This window comes from Marmota monax, unplaced genomic scaffold (genome assembly GCF_021218885.2).
Source record: "Marmota monax isolate L192 unplaced genomic scaffold, Marmota_monax_Labrador192_F-V1.1 WCK01_AAM20220418_F8-fsc00298, whole genome shotgun sequence".
In the NCBI taxonomy this organism is placed as follows: Eukaryota; Metazoa; Chordata; class Mammalia; order Rodentia; family Sciuridae; genus Marmota; species Marmota monax.
The window spans coordinates 925,727-944,502 of NW_026694888.1; the positions used below are offsets into that span (position 1 = coordinate 925,727).

The 18,776-nt window shown below is 72.5% G+C and overlaps 1 protein-coding gene across 2 annotated transcripts in view; it reads right to left on the bottom strand.

Annotated features, from left to right (window-relative positions):
• Positions 1–17,880, bottom strand: part of Agxt (alanine--glyoxylate aminotransferase) — a 30,485-nt gene extending 12,605 nt beyond the window's left edge. The window contains exons 1-7 of one of the 2 annotated variants that reach the window (XM_046426803.2): positions 17,587–17,880; positions 17,308–17,500; positions 16,435–16,499; positions 15,802–15,902; positions 14,922–14,992; positions 13,904–13,988; positions 12,716–12,811 (exon numbers count right to left, since the gene is read on the bottom strand). In XM_046426803.2, coding sequence (XP_046282759.1) covers positions 12,716–12,811; positions 13,904–13,988; positions 14,922–14,992; positions 15,802–15,902; positions 16,435–16,499; positions 17,308–17,500; positions 17,587–17,751 — 776 coding nt within the window. In that variant the 5' untranslated portion in view covers positions 17,752–17,880. The remainder of the gene's footprint in view (positions 1–12,715; positions 12,812–13,903; positions 13,989–14,921; positions 14,993–15,801; positions 15,903–16,434; positions 16,500–17,307; positions 17,501–17,586) is intronic. The other variant, XM_046426802.2, reaches the window with a different exon arrangement.
• Positions 17,881–18,776: the final 896 nt, after the last annotated feature.

The following is an 18,776-nucleotide window of genomic DNA, read 5'->3' on the forward strand; positions in this document are numbered from 1 at the left end:
CGTCCTGGGCTCCCGTCCCCGTCCCCGTCTCCGTCCTCACGTCCTGGGCTCCCGTCCCCGTCCCCGTCCCCGTCCTCACGTCCTGGGCTCCCGTCCCCGTCCCCGTCCCCGTCTCCGTCCTCACGTCCTGGGCTCCCGTCCCCGTCCCCGTCCCCGTCCCTGTCCTCACGTCCTGGGCTCCCGTCCCCGTCCCCGTCCCCGTCCCCGTCTCCGTCCTCCCGTCCTCGGCTCCCGTCCCCGTCCCCGTCCCCGTCCTCACGTCCTCGGCTCCCGTCCCCGTCCCCGTCCCCATCCCTGTCCTCACGTCCTGGGCTCCCGTCCCCGTCCCCGTCCCCGTCCTCACGTCCTGGGCTCCCGTCCCCGTCCCCGTCCCCGTCCCCGTCCTCACGTCCTGGGCTCCCGTCCCCGTCCCCGTCCCCGTCCTCACGTCCTGGGCTCCCGTCCCCGTCCCCGTCCCCGTCCCCGTCCTCACGTCCTGGGCTCCCGTCCCCGTCCCCGTCCCCGTCCCCGTCCTCACGTCCTGGGCTCCCGTCCCCGTCCCCGTCCCCGTCCCTGTCCTCACGTCCTGGGCTCCCGTCCCCGTCCCCGTCCCCGTCCCCGTCCCCGTCTCCGTCCCCGTCCCCGTCCCCGTCCCCGTCCTCACGTCCTGGGCTCCCGTCCCCGCCCCCGTCCCCGTCCCTGTCCTCACGTCCTGGGCTCCCGTCCCCGTCCCCGTCCCCGTCCCCGTCTCCGTCCTCACGTCCTGGGCTCCCGTCCCCGTCCCCGTCCCCGTCCTCACGTCCTGGGCTCCCGTCCCCGTCCCCGTCCCCGTCTCCGTCCTCACGTCCTGGGCTCCCGTCCCCGTCCCCGTCCCCGTCCCCGTCCTCACGTCCTGGGCTCCCGTCCCCGTCCCCGTCTCCGTCCCGTCCTCACGTCCTGGGCTCCCGTCCCCGTCTCCGTCCTCACGTCCTGGGCTCCCGTCCCCGTCCCCGTCCCCGTCCCCGTCCCGTCCTCACGTCCTGGGCTCCCGTCCCCGTCCCCGTCCCCGTCTCCGTCCTCACGTCCTGGGCTCCCGTCCCCGTCCCCGTCCCCGTCTCCGTCCTCACGTCCTGGGCTCCCGTCCCCGTCCCCGTCCCCGTCCCCGTCCTCACGTCCTGGGCTCCCGTCCCCGTCCCCGTCCCCGTCCCTGTCCTCACGTCCTGGGCTCCCGTCCCCGTCCCCGTCCCCGTCCCCGTCCCCGTCCTCACGTCCTGGGCCCCCGTCCCCGTCCCCGTCCCCGTCCCCGTCCTCACGTCCTGGGCTCCCGTCCCCGTCCCCGTCCCCGTCCCCGTCCTCACGTCCTGGGCTCCCGTCCCCGTCCCCGTCCCCGTCCTCACGTCCTGGGCTCCCGTCCCCGTCCCCGTCCCCGTCCCCGTCCCCGTCCTCACGTCCTGGGCTCCCGTCCCCGTCCCCGTCCCCGTCCCCGTCCTCACGTCCTGGGCTCCCGTCCCCGTCCCCGTCCCCGTCTCCGTCCTCACGTCCTGGGCTCCCGTCCCCGTCCCCGTCCCCGTCCCTGTCCTCACGTCCTGGGCTCCCGTCCCCGTCCCCGTCCCCGTCTCCGTCCTCACGTCCTGGGCCCCCGTCCCCGTCCCCGTCCCTGTCCTCACGTCCTGGGCTCCCGTCCCCGTCCGCGTCCCCGTCCCCGTCCTCACGTCCTGGGCTCCCGTCCCCGTCCCCGTCTCCGTCCTCACGTCCTGGGCTCCCGTCCCCGTCCCCGTCCCCGTCCCTGTCCTCACGTCCTGGGCTCCCGTCCCCGTCCCCGTCCCCGTCCCCGTCCCCGTCTCCGTCCCCGTCCCCGTCCCCGTCCCCGTCCTCACGTCCTGGGCTCCCGTCCCCGTCCCCGTCCCCGTCCCCGTCCTCACGTCCTGGGCTCCCGTCCCCGTCCCCGTCCCCGTCTCCGTCCTCACGTCCTGGGCTCCCGTCCCCGTCCCCGTCCCCGTCTCCGTCCTCACGTCCTGGGCTCCCGTCCCCGTCCCCGTCCCCGTCTCCGTCCTCACGTCCTGGGCTCCCGTCCCCGTCCCCGTCCCCGTCCTCACGTCCTGGGCTCCCGTCCCCGTCCCCGTCCTCACGTCCTGGGCGCCCGTCCCCGTCCCCGTCCCCGTCCCCGTCCCCGTCTCCGTCCTCACGTCCTGGGCTCCCGTCCCCGTCCCCGTCCCCGTCCCCGTCTCCGTCCTCACGTCCTGGGCTCCCGTCCCCGTCCCCGTCCCCGTCCTCACGTCCTGGGCTCCCGTCCCCGTCCCCGTCCCCGTCTCCGTCCTCACGTCCTGGGCTCCCGTCCCCGTCCCCGTCCCCGTCCTCACGTCCTGGGCTCCCGTCCCCGTCCCCGTCCCCGTCCCCGTCCCGTCCTCACGTCCTGGGCTCCCGTCCCCGTCCCCGTCCCCGTCTCCGTCCTCACGTCCTGGGCTCCCGTCCCCGTCCCCGTCCCCGTCCCCGTCCCGTCCTCACGTCCTGGGCTCCCGTCCCCGTCCCCGTCCCCGTCTCCGTCCTCACGTCCTGGGCTCCCATCCCCGTCCCCGTCCCCGTCTCCGTCCCCGTCCCCGTCCCCGTCTCCGTCCTCACGTCCTGGGCTCCCGTCCCCGTCCCCGTCCCCGTCTCCGTCCTCACGTCCTGGGCTCCCGTCCCCGTCCCCGTCCCCGTCTCCGTCCTCACGTCCTGGGCTCCCGTCCCCGTCCCCGTCCCCGTCCCTGTCCTCACGTCCTGGGCTCCCGTCCCCGTCCCCGTCCCCGTCCCCGTCCCCGCCTCCGTCCCCGTCCCCGTCCCCGTCCCCGTCCTCACGTCCTGGGCTCCCGTCCCCGTCCCCGTCCCCGTCCCCGTCCTCACGTCCTGGGCTCCTGTCCCCGTCCCCGTCCCCGTCCCCTCTCCGTCCTCACGTCCTGGGCTCCCGTCCCCGTCCCCGTCCCCGTCCTCACGTCCCGGGCTCCCGTCCCCGTCCCCGTCCCCGTCTCCGTCCTCACGTCCTGGTCTCCCGTCCCCGTCCCCGTCCCCGTCCCCGTCCTCACGTCCTGGGCTCCCGTCCCCGTCCCCGTCCCCGTCCCCGTCCCCGTCCTCACGTCCTGGGCTCCCGTCCCCGTCCCCGTCCCCGTCCCCGTCCTCACGTCCTGGGCTCCCGTCCCCGTCCCCGTCCTCACGTCCTGGGCTCCCGTCCCCGTCCCCGTCCCCGTCTCCGTCTCCGTCCTCACGTCCTGGGCTCCCGTCCCCGTCCCCGTCCCCGTCCTCACGTCCTGGGCTCCCGTCCCCGTCCCCGTCCCCGTCCTCACGTCCTGGGCCCCCGTCCCCGTCCCCGTCCCCGTCTCCGTCCTCACGTCCTGGGCTCCCGTCCCCGTCCCCGTCCCCGTCTCCGTCCTCACGTCCTGGGCTCCCGTCCCCGTCCCCGTCCCCGTCCCCGTCCTCACGTCCTGGGCTCCCGTCCCCGTCCCCGTCTCCGTCCTCACGTCCTGGGCTCCCGTCCCCGTCCCCGTCCCCGTCCCTGTCCTCACATCCTGGGCTCCCGTCCCCGTCCCCGTCCCCGTCCTCACGTCCTGGGCTCCCGTCCCCGTCCCCGTCCCCGTCTCCGTCCTCACGTCCTGGGCTCCCGTCCCCGTCCCCGTCCCCGTCCCCGTCTCCGTCCTCACGTCCTGGGCTCCCGTCCCCGTCCCCGTCCCCGTCTCCGTCCTCACGTCCTGGGCTCCCGTCCCCGTCCCTGTCCCCGTCCTCACGTCCTGGGCTCCCGTCCCCGTCCCCGTCTCCGTCCTCACGTCCTGGGCTCCCGTCCCCGTCCCCGTCCCCGTCCTCACGTCCTGGGCTCCCGTCCCCGTCCCCGTCCCCGTCTCCGTCCTCACGTCCTGGGCTCCCGTCCCCGTCCCCGTCCCCGTCCCTGTCCTCACGTCCTGGGCTCCCGTCCCCGTCCCCGTCCCCGTCCCCGTCTCCGTCCTCACGTCCTGGGCTCCCGTCCCCGTCCCCGTCCCCGTCCCCACGTCCTGGGCCCCCGTCCCCGTCCCCGTCCCCGTCCCTGTCCTCACGTCCTGGGCTCCCGTCCCCGTCCCCGTCCCCGTCCCCGTCCCCGTCCTCACGTCCTGGGCTCCCGTCCCCGTCCCCGTCCCCGTCCTCACGTCCTGGGCTCCCGTCCCCGTCCCCGTCCCCGTCCCTGTCCTCACGTCCTGGGCTCCCGTCCCCGTCCCCGTCTCCGTCCTCACGTCCTGGGCTCCCGTCCCCGTCCCCGTCCCCGTCCCTGTCCTCACGTCCTGGGCTCCCGTCCCCGTCCCCGTCCCCGTCCCCGTCTCCGTCCCCGTCCCCGTCCCCGTCCCCGTCCTCACGTCCTGGGCTCCCGTCCCCGTCCCCGTCCCCGTCCCTGTCCTCACGTCCTGGGCTCCCGTCCCCGTCCCCGTCTCCGTCCTCACGTCCTGGGCTCCCGTCCCCGTCCCCGTCCCCGTCCTCACGTCCTGGGCTCCCGTCCCCGTCCCCGTCCCCGTCCTCACGTCCTGGGCTCCCGTCCCCGTCCCCGTCTCCGTCCTCACGTCCTGGGCTCCCGTCCCCGTCCCCGTCCCCGTCCTCACGTCCTGGGCTCCCGTCCCCGTCCCCGTCTCCGTCCTCACGTCCTGGGCTCCCGTCCCCGTCCCCGTCCCCGTCCTCACGTCCTGGGCTCCCGTCCCCGTCCCCGTCCCCGTCTCCGTCCTCACGTCCTGGGCTCCCGTCCCCGTCCCCGTCCCCGTCCCTGTCCTCACGTCCTGGGCTCCCGTCCCCGTCCCCGTCCCCGTCCCCGTCTCCGTCCTCACGTCCTGGGCTCCCGTCCCCGTCCCCGTCCCCGTCCTCACGTCCTGGGCTCCCGTCCCCGTCCCCGTCCCCATCCCTGTCCTCACGTCCTGGGCTCCCGTCCCCGTCCCCGTCCCCGTCCCCGTCCCCGTCCTCACGTCCTGGGCTCCCGTCCCCGTCCCCGTCCCCGTCCTCACGTCCTGGGCTCCCGTCCCCGTCCCCGTCCCCGTCCCCGTCCTCACGTCCTGGGCTCCCGTCCCCGTCCCCGTCCCCGTCCCCGTCCTCACGTCCTGGGCTCCCGTCCCCGTCCCCGTCCCCGTCCCTGTCCTCACGTCCTGGGCTCCCGTCCCCGTCCCCGTCCCCGTCCCCGTCCCCGTCTCCGTCCCCGTCCCCGTCCCCGTCCCCGTCCTCACGTCCTGGGCTCCCGTCCCCGTCCCCGTCCCCGTCCCTGTCCTCACGTCCTGGGCTCCCGTCCCCGTCCCCGTCCCCGTCCCCGTCTCCGTCCTCCCGTCCTGGGCTCCCGTCCCCGTCCCCGCCCCCGTCCTCACGTCCTGGGCTCCCGTCCCCGTCCCTGTCCTCACGTCCTGGGCTCCCGTCCCCGTCCCCGTCCCCGTCCCCGTCCCCGTCCTCACGTCCTGGGCTCCCGTCCCCGTCCCCGTCCCCGTCCTCACGTCCTGGGCTCCCGTCCCCGTCCCCGTCCCCGTCCCGTCCCGTCCTCACGTCCTGGGCTCCCGTCCCCGTCCCCGTCCCCGTCTCCGTCCTCACGTCCTGGGCTCCCGTCCCCGTCCCCGTCCCCGTCTCGTCCTCACGTCCTGGGCTCCCGTCCCCGTCCCCGTCCCCGTCCCCGTCCTCACGTCCTGGGCTCCCGTCCCCGTCCCGTCCCCGTCCCTGTCCTCACGTCCTGGGCTCCCGTCCCCGTCCCCGTCCCCGTCCCCGTCCCGTCCTCACGTCCTGGGCTCCCGTCCCCGTCCCCGTCCCCGTCCCCGTCCTCACGTCCTGGGCTCCCGTCCCCGTCCCCGTCCCCGTCCCCGTCCTCACGTCCTGGGCTCCCGTCCCCGTCCCCGTCCCCGTCCTCACGTCCTGGGCTCCTCCCCGTCCCCGTCCCCGTCCCCGTCCCCGTCCTCACGTCCTGGGCTCCCGTCCCGTCCTCACGTCCTGGGCTCCGTCCCCGTCCCCGTCCCCGTCTCCGTCCTCACGTCCTGGGCTCCCGTCCCCGTCCCCGTCCCCGTCCCTGTCCTCACGTCCTGGGCTCCCGTCCCCGTCCCCGTCCCCGTCTCCGTCCTCACGTCCTGGGCTCCCGTCCCCGTCCCCGTCCCTGTCCTCACGTCCTGGGCTCCCGTCCCCGTCCCCGTCCCCGTCCCCGTCCTCACGTCCTGGGCTCCCGTCCCCGTCCCCGTCTCCGTCCTCACGTCCTGGGCTCCCGTCCCCGTCCCCGTCCCCGTCCCTGTCCTCACGTCCTGGGCTCCCGTCCCCGTCCCCGTCCCCGTCCCCGTCCCCGTCTCCGTCCCCGTCCCCGTCCCCGTCCCCGTCCTCACGTCCTGGGCTCCCGTCCCCGTCCCCGTCCCCGTCCCCGTCCTCCCGTCCTGGGCTCCCGTCCCCGTCCCCGTCCCCGTCTCCGTCCTCACGTCCTGGGCTCCCGTCCCCGTCCCCGTCCCCGTCTCCGTCCTCACGTCCTGGGCTCCCGTCCCCGTCCCCGTCCCCGTCCCCGTCCCCGTCTCCGTCCCCGTCCCCGTCCCCGTCCCCGTCCTCACGTCCTGGGCTCCCGTCCCCGTCCCCGTCCCCGTCCCTGTCCTCACGTCCTGGGCTCCCGTCCCCGTCCCCGTCCCCGTCCCCGTCTCCGTCCTCACGTCCTGGGCTCCCGTCCCCGTCCCCGTCCCCGTCCTCACGTCCTGGGCTCCCGTCCCCGTCCCCGTCCTCCCCGTCCCCGTCCCCGTCCTCACGTCCTGGGCTCCCGTCCCCGTCCCCGTCCCCGTCCCGTCCTCACGTCCTGGGCTCCCGTCCCCGTCCCCGTCCTCACGTCCTGGGCTCCCGTCCCCGTCCCCGTCCCCGTCTCCGTCCTCACGTCCTGGGCTCCCGTCCCCGTCCCCGTCCCCGTCCTCACGTCCGGGGCTCCCGTCCCCGTCCCCGTCCCCGTCCCTGTCCTCACGTCCTGGGCTCCCGTCCCCGTCCCCGTCCCCGTCTCCGTCCTCACGTCCTGGGCTCCCGTCCCCGTCCCCGTCCCCGTCCCCGTCCTCACGTCCTGGGCTCCCGTCCCCGTCCCCGTCCCGTCCCTGTCCTCACGTCCTGGGCTCCCGTCCCCGTCTCCGTCCTCACGTCCTGGGCTCCCGTCCCCGTCCCCGTCCCCGTCCCCGTCCTCACGTCCTGGGCCCCCGTCCCCGTCCCCGTCCCCTCCCTGTCCTCACGTCCTGGGCTCCCGTCCCCGTCCCCGTCCCCGTCCCCGTCTCCGTCCTCACGTCCTGGGCTCCCGTCCCCGTCCCCGTCCCCGTCCCCGTCCTCACGTCCTGGGCTCCCGTCCCCGTCCCCGTCCCCTCCCTGTCCTCACGTCCTGGGCTCCCGTCCCCGTCCCCGTCCCGTCCCCGTCCCCGTCCTCACGTCCTGGGCTCCCGTCCCCGTCCCCGTCCCCGTCCTCACGTCCTGGGCTCCCGTCCCCGTCCCCGTCCCCGTCCCCGTCCTCACGTCCTGGGCTCCCGTCCCCGTCCCCGTCCCCGTCCCCGTCCTCACGTCCTGGGCTCCCGTCCCCGTCCCCGTCCCCGTCCCTGTCCTCACGTCCTGGGCTCCCGTCCCCGTCCCCGTCCCCGTCCCCGTCCCCGTCTCCGTCCCCGTCCCCGTCCCCGTCCCCGTCCTCACGTCCTGGGCTCCCGTCCCCGTCCCCGTCCCCGTCCCTGTCCTCACGTCCTGGGCTCCCGTCCCCGTCCCCGTCCCCGTCCCCGTCTCCGTCCTCACGTCCTGGGCTCCCGTCCCCGTCCCCGTCCCCGTCCTCACGTCCTGGGCTCCCGTCCCCGTCCCTGTCCTCACGTCCTGGGCTCCCGTCCCCGTCCCCGTCCCCGTCCCCGTCCCCGTCCTCACGTCCTGGGCTCCCGTCCCCGTCCCCGTCCCCGTCCTCACGCCCTGGGCTCCCGTCCCCGTCCCCGTCCCCGTCCCCGTCCCCGTCCTCACGTCCTGGGCTCCCGTCCCCGTCCCCGTCCCCGTCTCCGTCCTCACGTCCTGGGCTCCCGTCCCCGTCCCCGTCCCCGTCTTCGTCCTCACGTCCTGGGCTCCCGTCCCCGTCCCCGTCCCCGTCCCCGTCCTCACGTCCTGGGCTCCCGTCCCCGTCCTCGTCCCCGTCCCTGTCCTCACGTCCTGGGCTCCCGTCCCCGTCCCCGTCCCCGTCCCCGTCCCCGTCCTCACGTCCTGGGCTCCCGTCCCCGTCCCCGTCCCCGTCCCCGTCCTCACGTCCTGGGCTCCCGTCCCCGTCCCCGTCCCCGTCCCCGTCCTCACGTCCTGGGCTCCCGTCCCCGTCCCCGCCCCCGTCCTCACGTCCTGGGCTCCCCTCCCCGTCCCCGTCCCCGTCCCCGTCCCCGTCCTCACGTCCTGGGCTCCCGTCCCCGTCCTCACGTCCTGGGCTCCCGTCCCCGTCCCCGTCCCCGTCTCCGTCCTCACGTCCTGGGCTCCCGTCCCCGTCCCCGTCCCCGTCCCTGTCCTCACGTCCTGGGCTCCCGTCCCCGTCCCCGTCCCCGTCTCCGTCCTCACGTCCTGGGCTCCCGTCCCCGTCCCCGTCCCTGTCCTCACGTCCTGGGCTCCCGTCCCCGTCCCCGTCCCCGTCCCCGTCCTCACGTCCTGGGCTCCCGTCCCCGTCCCCGTCTCCGTCCTCACGTCCTGGGCTCCCGTCCCCGTCCCCCTCCCCGTCCCTGTCCTCACGTCCTGGGCTCCCGTCCCCGTCCCCGTCCCCGTCCCCGTCCCCGTCTCCGTCCCCGTCCCCGTCCCCGTCCCCGTCCTCACGTCCTGGGCTCCCGTCCCCGTCCCCGCCCCCGTCCCCGTCCTCACGTCCTGGGCTCCCGTCCCCGTCCCCGTCCCCGTCTCCGTCCTCACGTCCTGGGCTCCCGTCCCCGTCCCCGTCCCCGTCTCCGTCCTCACGTCCTGGGCTCCCGTCCCCGTCCCCGTCCCCGTCCCCGTCCCCGTCTCCGTCCCCGTCCCCGTCCCCGTCCCCGTCCTCACGTCCTGGGCTCCCGTCCCCGTCCCCGTCCCCGTCCCTGTCCTCACGTCCTGGGCTCCCGTCCCCGTCCCCGTCCCCGTCCCCGTCTCCGTCCTCACGTCCTGGGCTCCCGTCCCCGTCCCCGTCCCCGTCCTCACGTCCCGGGCTCCCGTCCCCGTCCCCGTCCCCATCCCCGTCCCCGTCCCCGTCCTCACGTCCTGGGCTCCCGTCCCCGTCCCCGTCCCCGTCCCCGTCCTCACGTCCTGGGCTCCCGTCCCCGTCCCCGTCCTCACGTCCTGGGCTCCCGTCCCCGTCCCCGTCCCCGTCTCCGTCCTCACGTCCTGGGCTCCCGTCCCCGTCCCCGTCCCCGTCCTCACATCCTGGGCTCCCGTCCCCGTCCCCGTCCCCGTCCCTGTCCTCACGTCCTGGGCTCCCGTCCCCGTCCCCGTCCCCGTCTCCGTCCTCACGTCCTGGGCTCCCGTCCCCGTCCCCGTCCCCGTCCCCGTCCTCACGTCCTGGGCTCCCGTCCCCGTCCCCGTCTCCGTCCCTGTCCTCACGTCCTGGGCTCCCGTCCCCGTCTCCGTCCTCACGTCCTGGGCTCCCGTCCCCGTCCCCGTCCCCGTCCCTGTCCTCACGTCCTGGGCTCCCGTCCCCGTCCCCGTCCCCGTCTCCGTCCTCACGTCCCGGGCTCCCGTCCCCGTCCCCGTCCCCGTCCCCGTCCTCACGTCCTGGGCTCCCGTCCCCGTCCCCGTCTCCGTCCTCACGTCCTGGGCTCCCGTCCCCGTCCCCGTCCCCGTCCCTGTCCTCACGTCCTGGGCTCCCGTCCCCGTCCCCGTCCCCGTCCCCGTCCCCGTCTCCGTCCCCGTCCCCGTCCCCGTCCCCGTCCTCACGTCCTGGGCTCCCGTTCCCGTCCCCGTCCCCGTCCCTGTCCTCACGTCCTGGGCTCCCGTCCCCGTCCCCGTCCCCGTCCCCGTCTCCCTCCTCACGTCCTGGGCTCCCGTCCCCGTCCCCGTCCCCGTCCTCACGTCCTGGGCTCCCGTCCCCGTCCCGTCCCCGTCCCCGTCTCCGTCCCCGTCCTCACGTCTGGGCTCCCGTCCCCGTCCCCGTCTCCGTCTCCGTCCTCACGTCCTGGGCTCCCGTCCCCGTCCCCGTCCCCGTCCCTGTCCCTGTCCTCACATCCTGGGCTCCCGTCCCCGTCCCCGTCCCTGTCCCCGTCCTCACGTCCTGGGCTCCCGTCCCCGTCCCCGTCCCCGTCCTCACGTCCTGGGCTCCCGTCCCCGTCCCCGTCCCCGTCTCCGTCCTCACGTCCTGGGCTCCCGTCCCCGTCTCCGTCCCCGTCCCCGTCCTCACATCCTGGGCTCCCGTCCCCGTCCCCGTCCCCGTCTCCATCCTCACGTCCTGGGCTCCCGTCCCCGTCCCCGTCCCCGTCCCTGTCCTCACGTCCTGGGCTCCCGTCCCCGTCCCCCTCCCCGTCCCCGTCCTCACGTCCTGGGCCCCCGTCCCCGTCCCCGTCCCCGTCCTCACGTCCTGGGCTCCCGTCCCCGTCCCCGTCCCCGTCCCCGTCCTCACGTCCTGGGCCCCCGTCCCCGTCCCCGTCCCCGTCCCCGTCTCCGTCCTCACGTCCTGGGCTCCCGTCCCCGTCCCCGTCTCCGTCCTCACGTCCTGGGCTCCCGTCCCCGTCCTCGTCCCCGTCTCCGTCCTCACGTCCTGGGCTCCCGTCCCCATCCTCGTCCCCGTCCCCGTCCTCACGTCCTGGGCTCCCGTCCCCGTCCCCGTCCCCGTCCCCGTCCCCGTCTCCGTCCTCACGTCCTGGGCTCCCGTCCCCGTCCCCGTCCCCGTCCCCGTCCTCACGTCCTGGGCTCCCGTCCCCGTCCCCGTCCCCGTCCCCGTCCTCACGTCCTGGGCTCCCGTCCCCGTCCCCGTCCCCGTCCCCGTCTCCGTCCTCACGTCCTGGGCTCCCGTCCCCGTCCCCGTCCCCGTCCTCACGTCCTGGGCTCCCGTCCCCGTCCCCGTCCCCGTCCCCGTCTCCGTCCTCACGTCCTGGGCTCCCGTCCCCGTCCCCGTCCCCGTCTCCGTCCCCGTCTCCGTCCTCACGTCCTGGGCTCCCGTCCCCGTCCCCGTCCCCGTCCCTGTCCTCACATCCTGGGCTCCCGTCCCCGTCCCCGTCCCCGTCTCCGTCCTCACGTCCTGGGCTCCCGTCCCCGTCCCCGTCCCCGTCCCCGTCCTCACGTCCTGGGCTCCCGTCCCCGTCCCCGTCCCCGTCCCCGTCCCCGTCCCCGTCTCCGTCCTCACGTCCTGGGCTCCCGTCCCCGTCCCCGTCCCCGTCTCCGTCCTCACGTCCTGGGCTCCCGTCCCCGTCCCCGTCCCCGTCCCCGTCCTCACGTCCTGGGCTCCCGTCCCCGTCCCCGTCCCCGTCCTCACGTCCTGGGCTCCCGTCCCCGTCCCCGTCCCCGTCCTCACGTCCTGGGCTCCCGTCCCCGTCCCCGTCCCCGTCCCCGTCCCCGTCTCCGTCCTCACGTCCTGGGCTCCCGTCCCCGTCCCCGTCCCCGTCCCCGTCCCCGTCCCCATCCTCACGTCCTGGGCTCCCGTCCCCGTCCCCGTCCCCGTCTCCGTCCTCACGTCCTGGGCTCCCGTCCCCGTCCCCGTCCCCGTCCCTGTCCTCACGTCCTGGGCTCCCGTCCCCGTCCCCGTCCCCGTCCCCGTCCCCGTCCCCGTCCTCACGTCCTGGGCTCCCGTCCCCGTCCCCGTCCCCGTCTCCGTCCTCACGTCCTGGGCTCCCGTCCCCGTCCCCGTCCCCGTCCCTGTCCTCACGTCCTGGGCTCCCGTCCCCGTCCCCGTCTCCGTCCTCACGTCCTGGGCTCCCGTCCCCGTCCCCGTCTCCGTCCTCACGTCCTGGGCTCCCGTCCCCGTCCCCGTCCCCGTCTCCGTCCTCACGTCCTGGGCTCCCGTCCCCGTCCCCGTCCCTGTCTCCGTCCTCACGTCCTGGGCTCCCGTCCCCGTCCCCGTCCCCGTCCCTGTCTCCGTCCTCACGTCCTGGGCTCCCGTCCCCGTCCCCGTCCCCGTCCCCGTCTCCGTCCTCACGTCCTGGGCTCCCGTCCCCGTCCCCGTCCCCGTCCCCGTCCCCGTCCCCGTCCTCACGTCCTGGGCTCCCGTCCCCGTCCCCGTCCCCGTCCTCACGTCCTGGGCTCCCGTCCCCGTCCCCGTCCCCGTCCTCACGTCCTGGGCTCCCGTCCCCGTCCCCGTCCCTGTCTCCGTCCTCACGTCCTGGGCTCCCGTCCCCGTCCCCGTCCCCGTCCCCGTCCCCGTCCTCACGTCCTGGGCTCCCGTCCCCGTCCCCGTCCCCGTCCTCACGTCCTGGGCTCCCGTCCCCGTCCCCGTCCCCGTCCTCACGTCCTGGGCTCCCGTCCCCGTCCCCGTCCCCGTCCTCACGTCCTGGGCTCCCGTCCCCGTCCCCGTCCCCGTCCTCACGTCCTGGGCTCCCGTCCCCGTCCCCGTCCCCGTCCTCACGTCCTGGGCTCCCGTCCCCGTCCCCGTCCCCGTCCTCACGTCCTGGGCTCCCGTCCCCGTCCCCGTCCCCGTCCTCACGTCCTGGGCTCCCGTCCCCGTCCCCGTCCTCACGTCCTGGGCTCCCGTCCCCGTCCCCGTCCCCGTCCCTGTCCTCACGTCCTGGGCTCCCGTCCCCGTCCCTGTCCCCGTCCTCACGTATTGGGCTCCCGTTCCTGTCCCCATCCCTGTGCCTGCCCTGATCATGTCCCCATCCCAGTCCCCGTCCCTGTCCCCGTCCCCGTCCCCGCTCACGCCCTGGGCTTGTCGTCACAGCCCCAGAAGTTGGCCAGACACTTGAGGTCCATGAAGACGGAGAAGGGCTTCGTCCTCCGAGCATCAACCTTCTGCCTGTGGAGGAAGCGTCCTCAGTGTTCTGGCCCTGGCTCTTTGGGCCTGTCCTGTGTCATGGGCTGGGAGCAGGATCCCCGGGGACCATGTGGGCCGGTGGGTCAGGGGGTCCTCAGGCAGCCCAGCCCTGCTGGCCCTTGGGCCCATGTGGGCGTGACCCTGTCACCTGGGGACCTGAGGCCAGTCGCCTCCACCCTCAGTCCCTCCCTCTGTCTGCTCCCCGCAGGGTCATCTTGGCTCACCCTGCAGGTCCCCGAAGGTGACGCACCTAGAGACCGGGGGGCTGCTGCTTGGCCAGCTCTGAGCCTGACTTAAATGGCAGAGGGCAGGACGGCTGAGGCCACCCCTCTGGCGGCGGCCACTCCCGTGGGGCTTGGGCTACAGGTTGGGGTGTGGTCCAGGCCCAGCACCAAGCACCCTTTCCTGGGCTGGCAGCCCTCACTGCCCCTGCTGTCCCTCCCACCTGGACCCCCACTTTGCCCCTGCACCCTGCCCGGCCGGGGCTCCGTCAGGGACTGCCGCTCTACTCTGGGGCCCTGGGACACGTCTGTTTTCCAGACTGACCCCTCCAGCAGGGCCTTTCTCTGAGCTCCACTCTCAGACCAGCTCCTCCTGGACTCCTCCCCTGGCCCCCAGAACCCCTGACCTTGCCCCAGGTTGTCTCTGTCCTGGGTGGTGCCTGGCTGGCCGGGCTGCTGCTGGACGGTGGCCGCCCGCTGGGCTGTCAACCTGCCCGAGCCCTCTGACCTGGCCCTGACTAAAGGTCTGGACACTGCAGGGTGAAGAGTGTGGCTGGAGCCCGTCCTGGGCCATTCCTGGTCACTTCCTGGAGGCCGGGCTGGGTGGAGGAAGGGCTGGGTCTCTGGGGCCTTGTCCCTGCTGTGCTCCTGGGAGCCTCAGAACCCAGCCCTGTGTCCTGCACAGGAGGACTGTCCCCAGGGGACTTGAGGCCCATCTGTGCCTCCCCTCTCCCCACCACCCCTTCAGTGAATGCAGGCCCCTTCAGGACCCTGGTCTGGGGGGCGGCAGGAGCTCCGGACGAGTCTCCCTCCCTGGGGGCCCATGGGCTGGGGGGGTCTGCAGGACACTCACTTGGCCTTGTTGCTGAAGGAGATGAGGGAGGTCCCTGGAGGGCAGTTCAGGACCTTCTGGGAGCCCGAGTACAAGACGTCAATGCCTGGGGACACAGCTCATGGCAGGCCTGCCCGACCCAGGGCAGGTCACTCTGTAGCCCTGCCTGCCCTTCCCAGGCCCCATTCTGTGGCTGGTGGACTGACTCCTCTCAGTGTGGAGGCTGGGGAGGGGTGGTCATGGGTTCAGATCTTGGTGCTGCGATGTCCTAGCCAGGACCTCAGGCCCACGCCTCGCGCGGTGCAGGAGGGACAGCCTTCCACACCCAGCCTGCAGCCCAGCCCAGCCCCTGCACCTGATGGACAGACCTGGCCTTCCCTCCTCCCACCAGCTCTGCTGCAGCTCCCAGGGCCACCCTGGGGCCCCCCCAGAGGAGAGGCTCCTTCCTGGCCGCAGGCAGAAGCCCTGGGTTCCCGAAGGCTCATTTAACGTGCTCCCCTGCTGCCACAGTGTGATGCAGTTAGTCCCAGGATTGGTGGGCTGGGCCCTCTGTCCACCATGTGGTGATATTGGGAGGCTAGGCCCTGGGGAAGGTGACTGGGTCATTGGGTGCTGCCCTCAGAAGGACTCAACCCTGCGGTTGTTATAAAAGAGAGTAGCTATAAAGGAATGAGTCTGGCTCCTTCCTGATCTCTGGCTTCCTGCCTTGCTATGTCTCCCTCTGTCATGATGTCATATGCCTAAGGTGATGCAGGGGTGTGGGTGTGCTAGAGACTATGCTATGGTGTTTGGACTTTCTGCCTTCCAACCATAAGCTAAACAAACCTCTTTTCTTCATAGGCTATCCTGCCTCAGGTATTTTGTTATAGTAACAGAAACTGAACTTACACACCCAGTGAGGAGTTGGTGCTGGCCCAGCCTATGAAGACAGGACTCGGAGCCCAGGTGTGGACTCGGGTGGGCCTACAGGCACTGTTAGATAGAACCTTCCACAAGGGCTTCACCATTGGAACTCACCAGCTGTGGGGCCTACGCTTACCTTGCTGGTCCATGTAGATGGGGACCCCGCCCAGGGAGGCGACAGAATCCACCAGGAACAGGCACTGGTGCCTGGAGGAGGGTGAACGCAGAGGGCAGCAGAGGGCAGCAGGAGTGGCCCGGGGTGCTCAGGCCTCGCCTGCCCGGGGCACCCAGAGGGGCCTGGGAAGCATTGGAAGGCCAGCAGGGAGACAGGAGGTGTCTGCCACCGGAGCCACGGCCTCCTGGAGGCTTCTTTTCCCACCGGGTTCCTTGGAACCCGCTGCACGGGGCTGTGTCCATGTGTGTGTCTGGATCCCCACCCAGACTGTGTGTGAGGCTCAGCCTGGGCAGCCTGGGCTCTGAGCCCTCAGCCTGAGGGCCCAGTGACTGGGAGGCACAAGGCCCAAGTCTCCCCAAGAGGCTGCCCACATAAGCGCCCTTGTCCCTGGGTCCCGCTGGCCCTCCCTGGCCGTGGGGAGTTCTGGCCTTCTACCCTGTGGTCAATCGCACAGACACATCGCCAGCTCAAGAGTGCTCTGCCCCTGTTTCCTGGGGGCAAAGAGGAGGGCAGGCGCAGTTTTGGGCACTGGGATCTCGGGGCACCATGGGGGCAGGACCTGGTCCAGCCACGAGGCCTGCAGGGCGAAGGGCCCTGGGGGGAACCAGCCTTGGGGCACTTACCCTGCCCCCAGCTCTAGGTCCTCCTCTGAGAAACTAGCCAGCCCAGGGTCAGCCCATGGCACCAGGTCAGCCCATGGCCCCTGAAAGGGGGCCTGTACACAAGGCCATGGGGAAGAGGCAGGGAATGTGGGGCTGGGGACAGGGAAATGGCCACCCAAGGCCCTCGGCCTCCAGCCAGGCTCGAGCGGTGCCCCGGCTCGGCCACCAGGGAGGCTCACCTGTGGCAGAGCTGCCCATAGCCGTCCAGGGGCTGCATCACACCCGTGGACGACTCGCTGTGGGTCAGGAACAGCAGCACTGGCTTGTGCCGGGCCAGGCCCTGAGGGACAGAGGGACAGCTGTGGGCCCAGCCGAGAAGGGAGGCACTTCTGCTGGTGAGGGAGGGGCGGATCACCAGTGCACACCCCATTCCCGCCGTGGGCAGGCCTGTCTGGCGACTGGTGTGGGCAGGCCTCCGCCCTCGGTCAGTGGCTGCTGAGGGGAGCCTGGGCAGCTCAGCTCTGGGAGGGGACTGTTTCCAAGAGGAGGACTTGGGACAAGAAATGGTGCCCCAGCCTCCTGTGGGGCCTTGGGACGGTCAGCTGCACCCACAGCCTGGTAGTTTGGGACTGGCCTGGCCTGACGGGGAGCAGCCGCACCCTGAGTATCAGGGACAGGACCTGTGTCCTGCCCCAGGAGAGGGCTCCTGACTCAGTTTCCCTGCCAGACAGAATCAGATGTCCCCCTCTGACCAGGCATGGGGGGGACCTCCTGTAGAAAGGGCTGAGGACCAGCGGAAGGCCCTGGCTCCCCAGGCTGACCCCGCCCTGCTGGGCCCGCCCCCTCCAACCCCAGACCCGGGCACCTGGTACCTCTTCCACCTCCTGCAGGGTGTAGTGGCCTCCGGGCTCCTTGATCATGGGATGCACACGGGCTCCTGGCCAGGGGCAGAGTGGGCAGTGAGCAGCCCCACAACACTGCAGGAGCCAGTGCTGGGGAGCGGTGGACCCAGGGGGCAGGACCCCATCACCCTGGTGCCTGGGTGGCTGGCCCTCAGAGCGGGTGGAGCCTGTTCACTGGGAGGGCTCTTGCTGCACAGCCCCCACCCCCCGCGCTCCAGGGCTGTGGGTCAGACTCTTCAGGGCTCCCTGCGTGGCCCATCCTGAGCCCAGCCAGGCCTGGTCACACAGGGCGAGCAGGTGGGCTCTGCAGGGAGGGACCACACAGAGCCCAGAGGGTCGGACGCGGGACCGAATGAAGAAGTGCCACAGCGGCCTCGCCCGAGGGGGCTGGCAGCCAGGAAGCAGGCCCTGAGTCCTATGTCCTGGGCTGCCCATGACCTCCCAAGCCTCGGGAAGGAGCCCCGTCGGGGGCACAGGCTCCAGACAGAGGCTGTTCTGAGACCTGGGGGAGGGTTCCACCTCTGAAGCCCTGTCCTGTCCCAGGGGGATGCCCGGGGCCCCAGGGGCTTCCCTGCAGCTCTACCCCCACGTCACAGAAACAGCTGGGTCAGAATCTGGGCGGCAGGAGATAGGGACTGTCACCCTGTGGCTGCCCAACGGGGGCTGTGGCCTGCTGGAGGACACAGTGGGTTGGTGGAGGAGGTGACGGAAAGGTCACACAGGTGAGCCCTTGTCCAGGGACTGGCAATAGCCAGAGCTTGGCAGATGGAGGTTCTGGCAGGCTTCATCCACGGAGGCACTGGGGAGGGTCCCGAGGGCCACAGCTGCCCGTCCTCTTCTTACCTATGCGCTCCCCGATCTCCAGAGCCTGCTGCCCCCACATGCCGTTGGTGCCCACCAGGAAGGAGTCCCCAGGCTCCAGGAGATTGAACAGGGCCACCTCCAGGGCACAGTTTCCCGAGCCGCTGACAGCCAGTGTGATGGGGTTGTGGGTCTGGAACACATACTGGATGCCTTGCTTGATGTCATCCATGACCTGGGCAGTGGACACCTGGGTCAGCGCCCTCTTCCAATTGACCACACCTGTAAACCAAAGCCCAACTGCTGCCCACCGAGGCCCACCTGGTACATCTCCTTGGTCATGTGCCCGATCGCCTGCAGTCCCCCGGCCTCTAGCACTCGAGGGGCCAGGTTAGAGGGGCCTGGGGTCAGCAGGAGCCGGTCAGGGATGGAGAGGGGCCTGCGCAGGGCCTCGGGGGGAGGCACAAGCAGCCGGTGGGAGGCCATGGTCTGCACCCAACCAACCTGTCAGGGCCCCAGGGCTGCTCTGGCCTTGGCCAGCACTCGGAACATTTCCCAACTCTCCCTGCACTGGACACACAGGTGAGGCCGGTCGATGGGCCTCACCCCTGTTGTCCCTGTGCCTTTTATTGTCATTTGAACCCTTATCGATGTTTGCCCTGCTGTCAGGGTGGACAGCAGGGGTGTTGAACCGTGGGGGGGAGGGGAGCCCTGGAGTGCAGTCAAAGGGAAGCAGAGAGTGGGGGGACCCCTCCCCGTCAGCCCAGGGACGCCAGCCCAGCAGACCTGCTCCTCCAGGGTCATGAAAAGTCTTCCTTAAAGAGTCAGAGAGCAAGCATTCTAGGCTTTAGGCCTTACTATCCCTGGTGACACCCCACTAAAATGAACTGGGTCCCAATAAAACTTTATTCATGAAAACCCCCTGTAGGGCAGATAGGCCTCCTGACCTGGCTCAGCGGGGGGACAGGCTCCCTGCAGCCAACGTGCCTCGGCTGTGGGTAAGGAGGCTCCCTCACACACTCAGCCCTGACCTCCTGGAAGCCAGCGTTTCCTGCGTCCTATGAGAGCAGAGGGCCTCAAGTCTAGACCCTCATAACCCACAACAGATTCACCCCAGGACCCTCTCCTCAAGTGGACAGAATGGGTGCGACGCCAGGCTCCCAGAAGAGGAGAGCCAGACCCGGGGGCCAGAAGAGCCGTGGGTGTCCTGAGAAGTCAGGAAGGTGGGTGTGTCCGCCAGGCCCCTGCCCCTGCCCCCAGCACATGGTGAGCTGTGTAGACCTGAAGCCCAGATGTGCCCTCCGGCAGCGCAGCTATTTCTCAAGGTGCTCAGGAGCCCGTGGCCACCTGATCAGGCTTTTTGCCCTCTGTTGGTGGACCTGAACCCCTTTGAAGGGGACATCCTGGGCTTTAGTAGCCAGGGGAAACTCTGGCTTCACATACCCCAAACCCAACCTGTTCTTTCCTAGTGACCAGGGAGGCAGCAGCTTCTACCTGGGACCACACACTGG